Source organism: Hyperolius riggenbachi, chromosome 11 (assembly GCF_040937935.1).
Source record: "Hyperolius riggenbachi isolate aHypRig1 chromosome 11, aHypRig1.pri, whole genome shotgun sequence".
Taxonomy (NCBI): Eukaryota; Metazoa; Chordata; class Amphibia; order Anura; family Hyperoliidae; genus Hyperolius; species Hyperolius riggenbachi.
The window spans coordinates 89541834-89560093 of record NC_090656.1 but is presented as its reverse complement, the minus strand read 5'-3'; the positions used below and the strand labels follow the sequence as shown (position 1 = coordinate 89560093).

The window sequence follows — 18260 nt, the reverse complement described above, 5'->3', positions numbered from 1 at the left end:
CGCAGCCACTCACCGATGCTCCGGCCCCGCCTCCAGTTCACTTCTGGAATTTCTGACTTTAAAGTCAGAAAACCACTGCGCCTGCGCAGCTGCATCCTCGCTCCCGCTGATGTCACTAGGAGTGTATTGCACAAGTCCAGTATGGTCTTTGGTCTGCGCAGTATGCTCCTGGTGCCATCAGCGGGAGCGAGGACACGGCAATGCAGGCGCAGTGGTTTTTTGACTTTAAAGTCAGAAATTCCAGAAGTGATCTGGAGGCGGGGCCGCAGCATCGGTGAGTGGCTGCGCGGGCACAGGATGTCTTTGGGGGGCCATTAGAAGCCCCGGGTAACTTCAACTCATTTTCCCCCGACCCCCCTACAGTATCCCTTTAAGAAGCAGCCTCAGAGGCAGTCTGGGGAGAGGTGTTGAAGGAGTAGCATGTATGCTATGGAAGCTCCTGACAAGGAATATTGGAGTATGTGATGGAAGCCAAACCATACCCTGTCTGTTGTTTGTATGGTGTTGGCCTGATGAAAACTGAACTTTGTTTGATCCTGCTGGACTGTATATTACCAAGCTGAAGTAAGCTGAACTGTTATTTTCCAATTATTATTGCTGCACTGAAGCTGTTTTCTTCTACTGCACAATAAACGGACTTTGTTTTATACATCTGTGTACTGCGTGCTGGCTGCGACCCCCTCTAAACTTCACAACTGGTGCTCGGATGCGGGCAGTGCAGCACTGCAGGAAAAGAAAAAGTTCCGTTTAAAAAGTGACATTTAAAGGGCCAGTCTCCTTGTATGCATGATGGAGGAATTGCTGAAACAAATGGCCTTAGCAACTGTGCAGCTACAGCAGAGTATGGTGGCTCAGCAGGCGTGTATGGTGTCTCAACAGCAAGCCACGGAAGCCCTGCGAGAGGCCTCAGAGGGGCAAGCCAAAATCCTGCTTGAGGCGGTGCAGAAGCTGGCCCAGAGGAGAGATTCCCTCATTTTTCAGTTCATGGGGATATGTTATATCGGGTTGCCAAGGTCAGAGAAGAGGTTGTTGAGCAGCTGCTAGTGCCTCAGGAGTTTCGGAGGATGGTACTAGACTTGGCTCACAATGAAGCATTGGGAGGTCACCTGGGTGCCGAGAAAACGGAGGCGCGGATAACTGACAGGTTTTACTGGCCTGGGTTAAAGGCCGAAGTAAAGAATTACTGCGCTTCTTGCCCCACCTGTCAGTTAACCGCGCCAGTGTCCCATTTTCGAAGCCCTTTGGTGCCCTTGCCAATCATCGAGGTGCCATTCGAGCGCATTGCCATGGATATAGTGGGGCCACTGGTAAAGTCTGCCACTGGGCACCAATATATCCTTGTCATACTCGACTATGCCACTCGCTTCCCGGAAGCCTTTCCGTTAAGAAAACCCACGTCCAAAGCTATCGCCCGAGAATTGTTTAATATGTTCACTCGGACGGGTTTTCCTAAGGAAATTCTTACGGACCAAGGAACCCCGTTTATGTCTAAAGTGATGGGTGATGTGTGTAAACTGTTCCAGATTAAGCAGATGAGAACCTCTGTTTACCACCCTCAGACGGATGGGCTGGTGGAACGGTTTAATAAAACATTAAAAATGATGTTAAAAAGAGTTGTTCAAAGGGACGGAAAAGATTGGGATTGTTTATTGCCGGCAGTGATGTTTGCTGTTCGGGAGGTACCTCAAGCCTCCACAGGTTTTTCACCATTTGAACTGGTCTATGGGCGCAGACCTCGAGGGTTGCTTGACTTGGTCAAAGAAACCTGGGAAAGTGAGTCCAGTCCCCACAAAAGTGTGGTGGAACACGTTTCCCAGTTGCAAGAACGCATTGCCAAGGTGATGCCCCTGGTCAAGGAACACTTACTGGCAGCCCAAGAAGCGCAGAGTCGGGTATACAACCGCTCCGCAAAGATCAGGCAGTTCCAGGTGGGGGATAGAGTGGCAGTATTGATCCCAACCGTGGAGAGTAAATTCTTGGCCAGGTGGCACGGTCCCTTCGAGATCGTTGAAAAAGTGGGGGAAGTGAATTATAAGGTACATCAGCCAGGGAGACGGAAACCCTATCAACTGTATCACGTCAATCTGTTAAAACCCTGGAAAGAGAGAGAGACCACGCCGGTTAGGGTAGGTGTGAGTGTTGTACCCAAAATCAGCATTGAGGATGTGAAAATAGCCCCCACTCTTTCCAAATCCCAGGTCCAACAAGTAAAAGAGTTTCTTCAGAGAAACAAGGGGATATTTTCGGATTTGCCTGGACTTACGGGTATGGTGGAGCACAACATTGTTACCGAGCCCAGGGCTAAAGTGTTCGTCAGGCCCTATCGCATCCCGGAGGCCCGCAGAAAGGCGGTGTCAGAGGAAGTGAAGCGCATGTTAGAATTGGACGTTATTGAAGAATCGCAGAGTGAATGGTCAAGCCCGATTGTGTTGGTACCCAAGCCAAACGGAACTCTGCGATTCTGTAACGATTTCCGGAAATTAAACGAAATTTCCAAATTTGACGGTTATCCCATGCCCCGTGTGGACGAATTGATAGAAAGGTTAGGCCCAGCCCGCTACATAACCACATTAGATCTGACCAAAGGATATTGGCAAATACCCTTGGCCAAAGACGCCAGAGAGAAAACGGCATTTTCTACACCTGAGGGCCATTTTCAGTATAAAAGAATGCCGTTTGGGTTACAGACCGCCCCGGCCACATTTCTGAGAGTTATGGACAGAATGTTGCGTCCACACCAAAGATACGCGTCGGTCTATTTAGACGACATCGTAATTTTCAGTTCAGACTGGGAGTCCCACCTTCCCAAGGTGCAAGCAGTCCTGGATGCGTTAAAGAAGGCGGGTTTTACAGTGAACCCCGAGAAATGTGCCCTAGGTATGGAGGAAGCAAAGTACTTGGAGTACATTGTCGGAAGGGGGTTGGTAAAACCCCAAATTAACAAAATTGAGGCAATCCAGGAATGGCCCCGCCCCATCAGTAAGAAACAGGTTCGAGCTTTCTTAGGGATAGTGGGATACTATAGACGGTTCATTCCCAATTTTTCTACCCTAGCAGCTCCCCTAACTGACTTGACCAAGGGCCGGAAGTCAGTGATGATACAGTGGACGGCAGAGACAGAAAAAACGTTTGTGGAGCTGAAATCGGCATTATGTAGTCACCCTATCCTGGTAGCCCCCGATTTCACTCGAGAGTTCGTAGTGCAGACAGATGCCTCAGATGTTGGGTTGGGGGCGGTCCTGTCACAGGTGATTAATGGAGAAGAACATCCCATAGTTTTTCTCAGTCGGAAGCTGACGGCCGCTGAGAGAAACTATGCGGTAGTGGAGAGGGAATGCTTGGCCATAAAATGGGCCCTGGACTCCCTGCGCTACTATTTGTTGGGTAGAAAATTTAGGTTGATCTCTAAACATGCCCCGCTAGCATGGATGAAAAGAAACAAAGGAACGAATGCAAGAGTGTCCCGGTGGTTTCTCTCTCTCCAGGAGTTCAACTATGTGGTGGAACATAGGCCGGGTAAAGTGCACCAGAACGCTGATGCCCTTTCCCGAGTCCACTGTTTAGTGGGTCTATGTGCCTCCACCGCCTCGGGGTTGAGGCAGAGGGGGGGGATATGTAGGGGCCATCGGGGCTGGGTAATAGATGGGAGGTATATTTCCCCGGTATTTGGACTATGGTCACTTTAAAACCCTGTGTGGTCCTAGGAAGGGAGTCCGGATTTTAGCAGCAAGCAGTTGCTGCTTGGTTTTTTTTCTTCTCAGGGCCGGACTCCTGGGATGGGAGGGAAGGAAGGGCGGGCCTTCCCATCCCACCTAGGTACACACCTGGTTGTCAGTGAGGCTGAGAGTCTCACTAATTATGGTATTGATGAGATGCAAATTTATGCTTAAGAAGCAGCCTCAGAGGCAGTCTGGGGAGAGGTGTTGAAGGAGTAGCATGTATGCTATGGAAGCTCCTGACAAGGAATATTGGAGTATGTGATGGAAGCCAAACCATACCCTGTCTGTTGTTTGTATGGTGTTGGCCTGATGAAAACTGAACTTTGTTTGATCCTGCTGGACTGTATATTACCAAGCTGAAGTAAGCTGAACTGTTATTTTCCAATTATTACTGCTGCACTGAAGCTGTTTTCTTCTACTGCACAATAAACGGACTTTGTTTTATACATCTGTGTACTGCGTGCTGGCTGCGACCCCCTCTAAACTTCACACACTTTACAATGCAGTTCTCTGAATGGATGGAACATGGCAACTGGGAAGAAAATAGCAAGTAGTTAAAGTGTACCTGAAGCAAAAGCTGACAAAATAGATACTTACCTCAGTACTGGATAGTCCAGATGTGTCACACTTCCAACACTGGGTCCCTCTAAACATATTCGTGCACTAGCGCTTCATTCTACTGGGCTTGCAAGGCGCTTCCTCACCCATGCCCAGTACAGATAAGCTTGTATATGGAGAATGGCCACAATAAGATCATGGTTTGGGGCAGCAATGGAGGGCTAGAAGAGAATCCGTGAAGCCTTTAGTCCATTCAGAGGCTTCCCACTGCTAAGGTATGTATCCAGATTTATCCCCTTCCTCCTCATCCGCTTTAAAGCAAATCATTACATAAGGCATACTTTAAAGGACAACTGAAGTGAGAAGAATATGGAGGCTGCCATATGTATTTAATCAATGCCAGTTGACTGGCAGCCTTGCTAAACTATTTGGCTGCAGAAGTGTCAGAATTAAACCAGAAACAAGCATGCAGATAATCTTGTCAGATCTGCCAATAATGTCAAAAACACCTGATCTCTATATGATTGTTCAGGGTGTATGGCATACATAAAAAAAATGGAGCAGGGGATTGCCGTTAGTATTGGTAAAATTTGGCTTTAATTAGTGATATTCTACTGCGGGATTCCAATATCAGTAATGTAAAATATCAGTAATGTTTACTGATATTTAACTATGGCTAAACCAAGCCTTACTCTCAACCCTCCCTCTACCAATGTCTAACCCCAAGACTGCTCCAGGTGGTGCCTAACCCTAAGACCAACTATTGTGGTGCCCAACCCTAAGGATCCCCCCCTCGTGGTGCATAACCCTAAACACCCCCTTTGGCTCATAACCCTAACTGGGCAAGAAAGCCAATTTGGGCGCTGCCATATAGCCTCAATTTCTGCAAACAACCAAAATTTTGATTTAGGTGCCCGACAAAATCTCAGGCACTGGGGACTTGTGGATATACAAATTGGGGCATTGCATAGCGGGGGCGGCAAGCCAACAACGCCCGTGATTCTATAAGACAATCAAGGAAGAAAGGGGCGCTCTGAGACTCCTAGTACTTCAAAAGAAAGCTCCAATAGGAGGGGTCTCACCTTATTCTCATATGGCCGGCACAGCGTACACAGCCCTGATAAGCATCCGTCCCTCTTAGCCTAGCCGGGGACCAGGCTCTCTACTCCGGCGTGGCGGAGTAACGTCTTACAGTGAATTGTTTCAGGGAGCAGCCGAGCAGCAACAACAAGTGGCCTGATCGCACCTATTTGGGGGACTTGTCACTACCCCGTATGTAACTTGTGATTCTATAAGGCTTCTCTGGGCACTGAAATGTAAGTTGTTTGCTGCTAATCAGGCACCCCCAGATGCTGAAATTTACCTTCTTAACCGCTTTTAATTGCCATTATAAAAGCCGCGATTTACAGCACAGATGGAAAATTTCGGCAAATCACGGCTTTTATAAAAGGCGCCTATGGTGGCACCGCTTTTTTCCATAGGGGCTCCTCCTTTTTTCCTGTTACCGGGTCTATGGCTAAAATGTACTTTAAAGCACACCTGCAACGTGTTGAAACTTTCAAATCGAGATCCGTCTGGGCCAGAGCACTTACTGTAGGTTCCTGCTGCTAGTTGCCTTAGCGCTCATTTCCATATAGCACGCTTTCATGCGCTAATGGAAACACGGTCGCAGGGATAGCAGACAGTGCATAGTCTCGCCAGAAATGCACTGTAGAAAGGGTGTTAGGACAACATGCTCAGTTACAACACAAAGTTGTGACCATGCCCCATACAATTCTAATGGCAGGGAGTTGACGCTATGCAGGGTTGAAACGCTTGCACCCCAATTGCAGGGAGTTCACAATATGCTGGGTTGAAACGCATCCCCCCCAATTGCAGGGAGTTCACAATATGCAGGGTTGAAACGCATCCATCCCAAGGCTCCAGCCAGACCCCAACGGACCATCGGAGCAGACACTACACTATGCTGGCCATTCACAGTCCGTCTGCAAGTGGGAACCCAGCATAAAGCTATGTACAGATGGTAGATTTCCATTACCCATTCTTGATTGCTATGACTATATACAGGTGTACCGGCATAGCCAGATGTTTGCTTGTGCCTTTCTAACTATACATTAGGTTTGAAATCCTTGAATGTCTAACTGTACTTCTTGCTGGAACTCCACCTACTCATCCTACCACCTCCTCTCTCCATAAGTCAAAGCATGCTACTTAGCATGGCGCCCCAGAGCAGATTTAATCTGTCACCTACAGTATAATAATTGCGAGAGATTGCTTTGGGCTATAGACAAGTGTATGAGGCTTTAGCTATAGCTGGCACGTTATAGTATATACCAAATGCAACTTAGAAAAAGTGCAGTAAAATTGTTACATTTTATTTGCATTAAATAAAAAAAAAAAAAGCTTATCACAGATTCCTAACATTACGCCAACAGATGACACCCCTTGCCTCCTCTCCTCTCCCATTTGCTGCTTGTCATTAAAAAGGCATGGTTGAAATGGGTAACACAGTCAAAGCCCGCCCCCTGTTATGTCTATCATGGTGCTGCAGCTATCACATGACTGTAGGGGAAGCTAATCTCCAGCAAGGTAGGAGAGGGGCAGTAGTGTAGCTTAGGAACTCTGGGATCCAGTGCAAGTTTTACATTGGGCCCCCTCAAGCTCTTTATACATAACAAGTGATACAGAGCACCAAAACCTGCCAAGAAAAACCACAGTGTCAGAGAGGTGTAATCTGGGGAGGAGAATAGTCTACTAATGGTGACAACATATCAAAGCACATATAGAGGTGATCATTATTAGCACCAATAAAGAGCTAATAAAGCAGTTGAAGAAGGGCCCCTCTGCTCTAGGGGCCCTGGTGCGGTAGCTACCTCTGCCTCCCCTATAGCTATGCCACTGGAGAGGGGGGGGGGGGGGTGAGGAGGCATCAGTCTCTCGGCAGCGATAGCCTGAGAACATATGATCCGCTGCAAGTTTTTAATTGGCAAAAAAAATATGAAATTTTTTTCCCTAAAATCCTAACTAGAAAATGAATTTGTTAAAAAATGGCTCTGATCTAGGGTTTTAATGTGTAACTCTTTTTATTACATTTTTTAATGTATATTATTGATGCAAAAGCCACTTTGTAATTTGATGTTAATGTTTTGTAACATAGCATTACCTCTCCATTTATGTCTGTTGCAAGCTATAATTTTCTATATGAGGTAAATGATGCTTCCCTGGAGGGATGTTTTTTCTTCACTAAAGTAGACTTACATTTGAAGTTTATGAAAGGAACTGATAGTCATTCATGAATGACATTACTACTGTGCTATTGGCGATCTGCTGCTCAGTTTTATGTCTCCCATGTTGCCTACCTTGCCAATGACATCATTGCGACTAAGCCTGTCTTTGTCCATGACCGTTATGATGATGGTGGTTTCTCTGAGCTTCTCAGTGGGGATTTCAAAGATGAAGGACTCGTTAAAGACAGGATTTAGACACCTCTTCATAACGACTGTCTTTTTCTTCTCTACCCTCTTGTCCTTGTACATAAGCCAAACCTTCACATATGGATCTGCAGAATCAGAGGCACATGCAATCATAATATGTAGCCTGTGTTTGCGCTATACAGTCATTACATTTATTTCCTTACTCCATCATATCACAGTACAGGGGAGTGTCTACCTATGCTGGCTACTATATCTGGCTACCCACACTGGATGGGGTGCTCTCTGGCTACCTTATACTGGGGCTCCTCGGGCTACCTGTGCTGGGGGTCACATCTGGCTGCCTACAATCGGGGGCCCTCTCTGGCTACCTCATACTAGGAATTCTCTGGCTATCTATACTGGTGGGTCCCATCTGGCTACATATAATGGTGGTGCTCCCTCTGGCTACCTCAGACTGGGGACCCTTCTGGCTACATATACTGGGGGGGGGGGGGAGTCCCATCTGGTTACCTATATGGGGATGTCCTGTCTAGCTACCTCATGCTACGGCTTCTTTAGCTACCTACATTGGGGGGGGGGGGTGTCACATATAGCTACATAAACAGCTACCTCACACACTACCTGTGAATACCTATACAGGAGATCAGATCTGGCTACCTATACTGGGGGCCCCTCTCTGGCTACCCTCATAATGGGGGGGGAGGCTTTGGGCATCTACTGTATACTGGGGGGCACATATATACTTACATACACAGGGGTTATGCTCTCTCTGCCTACCTCATACTGGGGGAGAATATCTATACAGGGCATCAGACCTGGCTATACTAGGGCTCCCTCAGGATGGGGGAACCTCTGGGTATCTATAGATCTGGCTACATATACTGGATGAAGGGGGGCAGGATTCACATATCGCTACATACAAGGGGGGGGGGCTCTTTCTGACTACCTCGCACTGGGGGAACCTCTGGGTATATATACCGGGGGTCAGATCTGGCTACCTATACTGGGGGAAGGGGGGGTTCACATATAGCTACATACAAAGGGGGGGGGGGGGGCTCTTACTGGCTACCTCATACTGGGGGAACCTCTGGGTATCTATACTGGGGATCAGATCTGGATACCTACAGTGGGGGAAGGGGGGCGGGTTCACATATAGCTACATACAGGGAGGATGGGCTATTTCTGGCTGCCTCATACTGGGAGCACCTCTGAGTATCTATACTGGGGGTCCAATCTGGCTACCTATACTGAGGGAAGGGGGGGTTCACATATAGCGATATACCAGGAAGGGTACCTCATACTGGGAGCAGCTATGGGTATCTATATTTGGGGTCAGATCTGGCTACCTATAGTGGGGGCCCCTCTCTAGCTCTCTCTTAATAAGCCTTTCTTCTCTTCTCATCTAAAGTGCACAAAATACGTTTAGATCTGACAAAGTCAGATCTGAATAACCAACAATTGGAAGTTGCGGTGTGTGAACAGCTTTCAGGATGTGGGTAAAATGGAAAATAGTAGTAAAAAAAAAGAACAAGAACAGCACGTTAGGAATAGGTGGATAAAGTAAGCTAACACTAAGGTTTCAGACAAGCATAGATGTGGTGCTGAAATTTAAAATAATATCAAAGGTGCTCTTATTACAAGGATCAATAGAATTACATATTAATAGTTTTCCAGACCTGCTGCAAATCTGTGTATGGCAAGCATCAGGGTCTATGTACTGTGAGCATTAGTGGTATATATTATTTAAATGTGCTTAGTTGCTTTCATGTGCCCCTAAAACAAGGTCATTCCATGGTGTGCCAAACAGAAAATGGCAGATAATGTGTCAAAAGTTTTTCTGCCAGTCATTGGTCTAGTCCAAGTGTTGAAAGTAAGTAACGAGAGCTGTTGCTCTGTGAAGTTTATTGCTCCTTCAGCAAGTAGAGAGTTTCTGGACACTTTTACTCCAAACAGAGTAGTAGTGACAAGGTTGCAATTTGATTTTATGTTTATGCTTATATTTGTAACAAACGTGTAATTACCCTAGTTAGCTTTAACTGGGCGCATTTAAATGTTCAGTTTGAGCCACAGTAACACAACCAGGATGTACAGGTACAATCTGTCAATCAGCGGCGGGTGCGCGACTTACACTTGAGTGATTGGGGAACATGTGTTCCCTGAGCCAATCAAAGTCTCTGTGTATGACTAAACATGGCTCCAATCAGAAGCCATGTTCATTTATAAAAAATAAAAGTAAAAAGTGGTGTAAAAAATGATCCAACACTTCTTGGTAAAATAGGATAGTGTGTAGCGCCATCTTGTGGCCAAAAAGTAAAATTAAAATAATACATTTAAAAGACCCTATTCCCTATAGTTATTAATCCCTTCTAACCCACTCATTTCCCTGTTACCAAAATAAATAAATCGTAAAAAAAATAAAAACAAATTGACAGCATTTTAAAAAAATACATAGAATATTTCTTTTAATGTATGTCATGGGGGTATATCACTGTTATTTTTGCAAATTAGGGGTTGTAATTATTCATATATTACAGTCAGAAAGCAGAAAACACAAAATAGAAAATACGACTATTTCCAAATACAATTTTGTTGCCCTACATTGTAGTAGGGACTTAATTTAAATGTTGTGATAACCAGGACAAATAGGCAGATAAAAATGTGTGGGTTTTATCTAAAGTACCATTGTTTATTTTAAATGTATAGGGGATGGAATTGGGGAAATAGTGTATTTTGTCATTTTTTCAATGTTTTTCCCTTTACAATGCATAAAAATAAAGTAATTACTGAAGAAAAATATAACCCACATAAAGGCTTAATTTGTGGCACAAAAACAAGATATAGATCATTTAGGTGTGATTAGCAGTCAGAAAGTTGGCCTAATGAATACTGACAGTTGAAAATGATTCTAACAAGTCTGGTACACACCATGCAATTTCCCATCAGATAGATGGGTTGAATAGATCATTTCTGTCAGGTCAGATCAGATTTCCGATCGTTTTTCTGAACGATTTGCATAGAAGTGATTAGAAAATCAATCGGAAATCCGATCAGATCTGTTGAAAATTATCTATCGACCCATCTATCTGATGAGAAATTGCATGGTGTGTACCAGGCTTTAAAGTGGCCACTAATGATCCAATCTTTTTCATCCATTTTTACCAAATCTATGCAGTATAAAGGTAAATTGAGTGAATATATTGAATGGATAATTTAGGCAGTTCCCTTATATTACATAGATATGGTAAAATTGGATCATTAGTGGCCACCATTAGCTGGAAGGGTAAAATAGCCCGCAGGATGAAGTGGCTAATGACATGCTGTTTAGTAAATGACAATTATAAAGGAGTTAGTTCCTAGCTTGTACAGACCTGAGGTACCCCCGATATCCATGGCTTTTAGATTCCGTGCCTTGATGATGTTGACAATGATAGAATTCGCTGAGGGATTGTAGCAAAGGGACAGCAGCAATTCACCACGGCTCCCCTGTAAGGTACAAACAAGTTGAAATTGACTGGCTGTTCTGACTTTTTCAATATTTATGAATAGTTATTGATGTATGAGATGGGATGTCATGTTCTGTACCTTGTGCCTTCACAGGCAAACAACACATTGCTATTCCAGAGAGTGTAGCTGGAAGCTTTTCGAACATTATCAGTTTAACAATAAAAAGCTATGCTAGTACAACTCAAACGTCTAGGGCCATTCGTAGAAATGGCCACCGAGATGCTAATAATTCAGAGTTGTTGCACATTTTATGCAAATTTATGGAGCTTGGAAATGGACCAATCAAATGCAGCAGCACAATTATTTGGCCATCCCTAACCAGTTGTTTAGAAAAGCTTAAACTCTTGAAAATGGACCATGGGAATCCAAGTGTTTGATATAATACAGCATCCACCAGCCCCTACTATCCTATGTGTGTTTTATGGTCTGTAGAAACAGAACTACAGCATCCTCTATAATAATCCCTAACTGTCCCTGTGTCATCCTCCTCATGGTTGTGTGTCCCTGGGTTTTTTTGTACTACGCATGTGAGCAGCACAGACAACTGTTCGGACAGGAGGACGGGACAGGGAGTTGGGCGGGCGTGTGTGCAGAGGGCGGGTGCGCACGCACGCGGCGGGCGGGTGCACGCATGCGCACTAAATGCAGTGGCGGTGGTATCACTACCTAGAGCCCGTTTTTAAACAGGCTTAGGTAGACTAGTGTGTAGGATAACCGCTGATTGTAACTGATATAATTCAAGTACAGGGAAGTCACTGGCCACTGGCCAAATGTATTTCTAATAGGCTGAAGAATAAATACGCACACACGCACACTCCATACTGCAGGAAACAAGTGCTGTACAGATGCATTACTCTGATAACCTGTTGGTTGTGTTAGGGGAGCAGATCAGCATATGATGAAACGCCTTGCCACAGGCAAGGTAAGAAGGGGAACAATGTGCTTGGGTTCCTTTCATCGAGCATGCTGGATTTTCAAGTGATCTCTACCAAGATGACCCCAAATGTTCCATCTAGCATGTATATGTAGTACCTGAGACAAAGGGGACTAACAGTTTTATACATACCTGGGGCTTCCTCCAGCCCTCTCTGCTCCCATGCCCACGTCTAAATCCTTCTAGATGCTCCGGTAGTAGCTCTGTTCTTTGTGGCAAGTCAGCGCAGGCGCAGTGTGGCCAAGTGCGTTCCCACGTCTCGATGCCACGGCTGGGAGCGTTATGCCCCTGCGCAGTAGTACTATGCAGACGCAGAATGCTCCCTGGGATCGCGGGGCTGCTTGGCGGGCGCACATGGCCAGGCCGCGCATGCTCAGTATGGCCGACTGCCTGCGCAGAACGGATCTGCTATCTAAGAGGATTTAGACGTCGGTGTGGGAGCGATCTGCATGGAGCGGGCTGGAGGAAGCCCAAGGTATACAAAAAAAAAACTTTTATCCCCCCTCATCTCAGAGTCACTTTAAGTCTGCAGCATTTAAAGGCAGAGACACAGAGGCAGATATAGGCCTGTACAGGATGTGCAGCTGCACTGGGGCCCCATATCCTCTGGGGCCCATGTAGCTGCACCACAGTCAGAGCCAGATTATCCTCTTGATGAATGTATGCATCGGCACCCAGCCTATTCAAAAGATGTCTCCCCCTCCCTGTGTCACTCCCCTCTGTGTACGCTAATTTCCCCCCATTTGGCTGACTTTTATTATAACTATGTACTTTGTAAAGTGCTGCAGAAAATGGCAGTGCTGAAGAAATAAACAATAGTAATAATATGGTAGAGAGACTTTAGACTATGACTATTATAATGAGTAGATTTTAAAGGGAACCTAGACAGAGGGATATGGATCTTTCCTTTTAAACAATACCAGTTGCTTGTCAGTCCTGCTGATCTCTTTAGCTGCAGTATTGGCCATATCACACACCTGAAACAAGCATGCAGCTAACCCAGTCTGACTTCATTCAGAGCACCTGATCTGCATGCTTGTTCAGGGGCTGTGGTAAAAAGTATTAGAGACACAGGATCAGTAGGAGAGTCAGGCAACTGGTATTATTTTAAAAGGAAAAATCCATATCCTTCTCAGTTTAGGTTCCCTTTAAGTGCTTGTGAGGACAGTTGGTAACATGACTATGTACTCTGTAAAAAGCACTCTGGAGGATATCAGAGCTATATACAGTTATGCTCATACATTTACATACAGTACCTTGGCTGAATTTAAGATTTCCTATCAATTTTTCATAGAATATGAATGATAACACAAAAAACTTCTCTTTCACTCATGGTTTGTGGTTGGCTGAAGCCATTTATTCTCAAACTGTGTTTACTATTTTTACATCCTAATCATTACACAAACTACCCAAATGATCTAATGTTTACATACCCGAATTCTTAATACCATTTATCGCCGCCTTTAACAACCACTAACCATATTTTCTGAAAAATGTTTAAGAAATCATAAATTCTGCCAGACTATGTAAACTTATGAGCACATCTGTAGATACAGATTAATATTAATTGTATGGCACTTTTGTTTTTGTTTTTTGACTGTTAACATTTTCATCTTTTTCTAAGGAACATGTGTGACTGCTGCATGAGGAGTCGTGATGCTTGCTTGGCTCAGTTATGTATGAGACATAATTAATAGGTAGTTACTGTATAGTGCCTACAGAGTGCAACCTAGTGCCTACAGAGTGCAACCTAGGATCACATACTTATATGTTATGGACAGACACCTTTTGGATCCACCCATGATTTGTTGACCACACCCACTCACGTGGGGCCCCCTTTATTCTGTACCGGGGCCCACTGTTGGCTTTGTCCGCCACTGCAGAGACAGAAAACTGAAAAACTGTCACACATCTAAGGTGGTCTAGGGAAGGTTTTACTGTAAGATAGAGCTTTCTTGAGAGGGATACAGCAGTGGCTACTGGAAACCCTTTCCACAAATGTGACTTTTGATCATAATTATGACCATTTGGGGCGTAATCCTTTTTGAAGTTCACATGAAGCCAGAATGCAGACCAGGTGTTCTGACATTTGTGTGACTCTCCAGTTCTGCATACGTGTAACAGAGACTCGACATTCAATCACCATCACAGCCAGGCATCTGTGTTTTAGAAGGCGGATAGTAACGGCTTCTCACAAAGTGTTTTCATGACAGGTGCACTTTTAACACTGAGAGGTTCTCTAGGAAGACGTGAGCTGTCCTACCAGAGTATACCTGACTCACACGGTTTACTGAAATAACCTTTCCAGATGTCCTTCACTGGGTTTAAATGTATTTATCCCTCATTACTATTACACAGAATATTTGTTCAAAGTTGACTTCACATGGAATTTGCTCTTTCAGCTCATTTACAAAAAATAAAATAATAATAAAATGTGCAGTTTGCAGATGAGGTATGTGAAGTTATTATTTTGAGTCAAGGGGCATGTTTATGAATTATTCATTTTGTAAAAATGCACAAAATTCACATTATGCGGCTGTATGCATATTTACTAATATGTATAACGGCACTTTGCTACAAGCTGATGAAGCGAAAGTTTACAGCCATTTTTACTGATGTTATTCAATGAACGATATGAGTGATGAGTGTAATCTATTCAGCTCCTTCAGCTGCTGATTGCATTACACAGGGCAATCTTCAGACCTTTGTAAGGGGACTAATGACAGTCCAGGGGAAATGTTGTAATGTGCCGTACACAGAAACTTTTTGGGAAATGTGCATAATGAAACAGTAAAATTATTTACATGAATCTAATTACACGAATGCCACACTGCCTGTCTGCTGGAATATGCAACAGCTTCCATGCTGAGAGAGATAGCGTGAGAGGGTGAGTGTTCAGTTAGACTGTGAGTGAGAGTGTAAATGAATGAGAGGGTGAGTGTTAAGAGTTAGACCGTAAGTGTGAGTATGCGAGTGTGAGTGAGCGTGTAAGTAAGAGTAAGTGAGAGTGAGTGAGAGTTTCTTCTTATCTCACATAACCGAGAAGTTATCAGCAAATTCAATTGCGTTTGCCTCTGCTGCCGTGCTGGGCACCCTGACACTCTCCTGATGTCCACTACACCCTTAGCTACGGTGCTAGGCACCCCACCATTTTCCCGGCATCCAGTGCAGCTGTAACATGCTCCATCACTCCTCGCAGTAGCAGTGACAACCTGTAGGGACCAACTCCACAAATGCAGATAAACTTGCTTAGCCTGTGCATGTAAAGTTTACTGCTAATTCACCCCAATACAAAACACCTCAATTCCACAAAAAGTGCTTATTTTGTCTGTTAAAATGCATTGTGCCACGTGCACCGCACAAAAATAGACAATATAGGTGTTTATATTAGTATAAAAACATGCAGTACGTAAAAACACCATACAGCGTATGCCCCAGCCTGAAAGCTGGGCATTCTGTATACCACTACCTTTGACGTAGGAGAACAGGGTTCAAATCCTGGCGGAAGCTAGAACCTAACCAGTAAGGAGTCCTGCATTTGGGTTAAATTAATAGGACCACATTTTCTTGTGATCTATCAATTTAAAGTTTGTTCACATTTTTTGCCTCTGTCTCAGGAAGGGGCAATGCACATAGGTATGTGGATTCAGCATGAACATGCAGCTGCCAACAGAAATATTATGAAATATATAGCATACAAAAATTTGACAAGTGCATAAATGTAGGCACCCCAACAGAGACATGAAATCAATACTAAATGTAGCTTCCGTCAATGAACACAATGCATGTGTAGTCCCTGGCGGTGGTTGCAGATGTGCAACTTCACCAGGAGCATCAAAATGTGGTAGCTGCAGTCTCTCCTGGGGAAGATGGGGGGTCCCATATGGACAGAGGGCCAGAGAAGCAGACCCCCATAGGTGAGTTATGACAATCACCTCCAACAATGGCCCACTCTATTATGGACCTCCCTTCTGGGGAGGTTAATTTTATCTACAGTATTTTCACTTACAGGTGCTCAGTTGCCTGTAAGGATTCCCATGTCACGTGACGTGCATTCAGTAGCCTTATGGAGGAACACTGAAGAGGAGACAAGAGGACCCTGCCCTGGAAAAGTAATTTTCACTTTGATGTGCTACTCTGCTAATCGAATGTAAGGAGAGAGGCGGGATTCCTGGCCAGCGCTTGGTCTATAGTTACACTACTGCCAAAGGTGCTTACCATTAGTACCATTAGTGTACATACTGTTGCTATAGGGAGGAGGGATATTGGCACAGCGCCTTCTGGTTGGGGTCACTTGCTCAAGGGTGGCCTACTAAGCATTCCCTGAGTGACTGCAGTTCTCAAGCACTTTCAGGAGAAAATCAGTTTGTAAATATTATCATCTTATTTTATAAATATTACAAAAAAGAGACATTGGTTTAGTATGGGTGGGCGTCCATGAGGGAAAAGGGGGTGACACCAACTCTAGTGAAACATGACAATGGTCTGTTGCTATACTTTATATGAGTTTTTGTAGTTGTCAGAAGCCATGTGAATTGCTTGCTGAGTTTCTCAGTTTGTCTCATATGCTACTGCCTACTGAGCATGTCCTAGAAGCTGCAGCTCTGGCATTTTGAGTCCGCCAGGAGAAAACTGCAATATAAATGAGCTGTGTCTTGTCTTGTCATATGTACAGCCGTCTGTAAAAGTTACTGTGCTGAGTGTTCCCTTTGCAATCATAATTAAAAAATAACTACAATTGCAACCCTAATTTGACTCCTAATCCATAATACTATTATAATCCATTACTGATTTTATTCCCTGAGGTGTTATAGGATACCCTGATCGCCTATTGTTTACACACCTTTAAGGTGCCAATATATCTCTCAATTTTGAGGGTTGATTGATCTTCCAATTTTATAATTTTATTGACTTGGCAGAAAATCGGTGCCATATGGCCATCTGTTCAGTTTTCGATTGGGAATGCAGGTAAAATCTTGGTTGCAAGGGCTCAATCAGGTGCGCGGCAGCAAGCGGCGGTCAACATCGAGATGATCAACGTACCCCTGGTTGGTGCCCCCCCCCAAGTATACCTGCGTAACCCCCCATGCCTGAATGCAGTGTATAAAGGCTCACCTCTCTGCCGGCGTGACTCCTGGCCTCAAGTGTCTGCCAAGAGCGCCGCGATACAACACGACTCCGCACATGTTGTGACATCAAACATGCACCAGTGCCACATGATACAGGAGCTCACAGACCTCAAAGGAGGCCAGGAGTTGCGCCGGCAGACAGGTGAGACTTTAAGGGCACTGGGAGACACATACACGTGTGGGCCCGTCAAGCAAGGCAGTGGAGTCGGTGGTGCTTGGTCAAGTTCATGCTGAAACCAGAAATCTGTCTGCAGTGTATGGGCAGGCTACAGATTCCTCACTGATCAGATTTGGTTAGAGAAAGATCTAGCATATGGTCAATCTGCCCATACATTGAGTAATTTATGGGTAACTTTACAAGCAATCACTACAACATCTACAACAATGTTGCACTCTCTCCCTGCTGTGTTGACAGCTATCTTGACTTTACCTATACCTGGGAAACACCTCCACAAACATCATTACTAACATCTATGATGTGACTGAAACTCATATCTGTGATCTATTATCTACACATCCAATCTGCTGTGGACACAAATCGTAAAAGGAATGGATTACAGGGAGTGCTGATCAAACTGATATGCAGATAACGGATCACATCATAGATGGAAAGGAAAAATATAGCGGGATAAACTTAGCAGACTGATAAGAAGTGGATATAATACCGGTATATGAGCAGGGTGATTTGGAGACATCAGATCCCAGATATGTGAGTAATATTAAGTAATTCCATGGAGGATGGGGATGTAGGGGAAAGTTTGGAGAGCAGAGATACAGGTAAGGCTGTTTCTGCCACAGCACTGCTGCATATGACATGAATATGATGTGCCATACATACTGGGGAAAGAGGACGTGTTAAAGAAACACTGATAACAACTGGAGTTTCTTAACTCTTCCTGTACTGGAAACAATATTAGACTCACGTCTCTGCTCCTAATGTTTTATTTCTTAGCTGTACTACACATACAAATCATTATATCAT

At 44.5% G+C, this 18260-nt stretch overlaps 1 protein-coding gene across 17 annotated transcripts in view; it reads right to left on the bottom strand.

Moving 5' to 3' along the window:
* Positions 1 to 18260, bottom strand: part of SYT7 (synaptotagmin 7) — a 945664-nt gene that overhangs the window by 4617 nt on the left and 922787 nt on the right. For all 17 annotated transcript variants that reach the window (XM_068261178.1, XM_068261176.1, XM_068261179.1 and 14 more), the window contains 2 exons: positions 11080 to 11194; positions 7637 to 7836 (listed from right to left, as the gene is read on the bottom strand). In XM_068261178.1, the coding sequence (XP_068117279.1) occupies positions 7637 to 7836; positions 11080 to 11194 (315 nt within the window). The remainder of the gene's footprint in view (positions 1 to 7636; positions 7837 to 11079; positions 11195 to 18260) is intronic.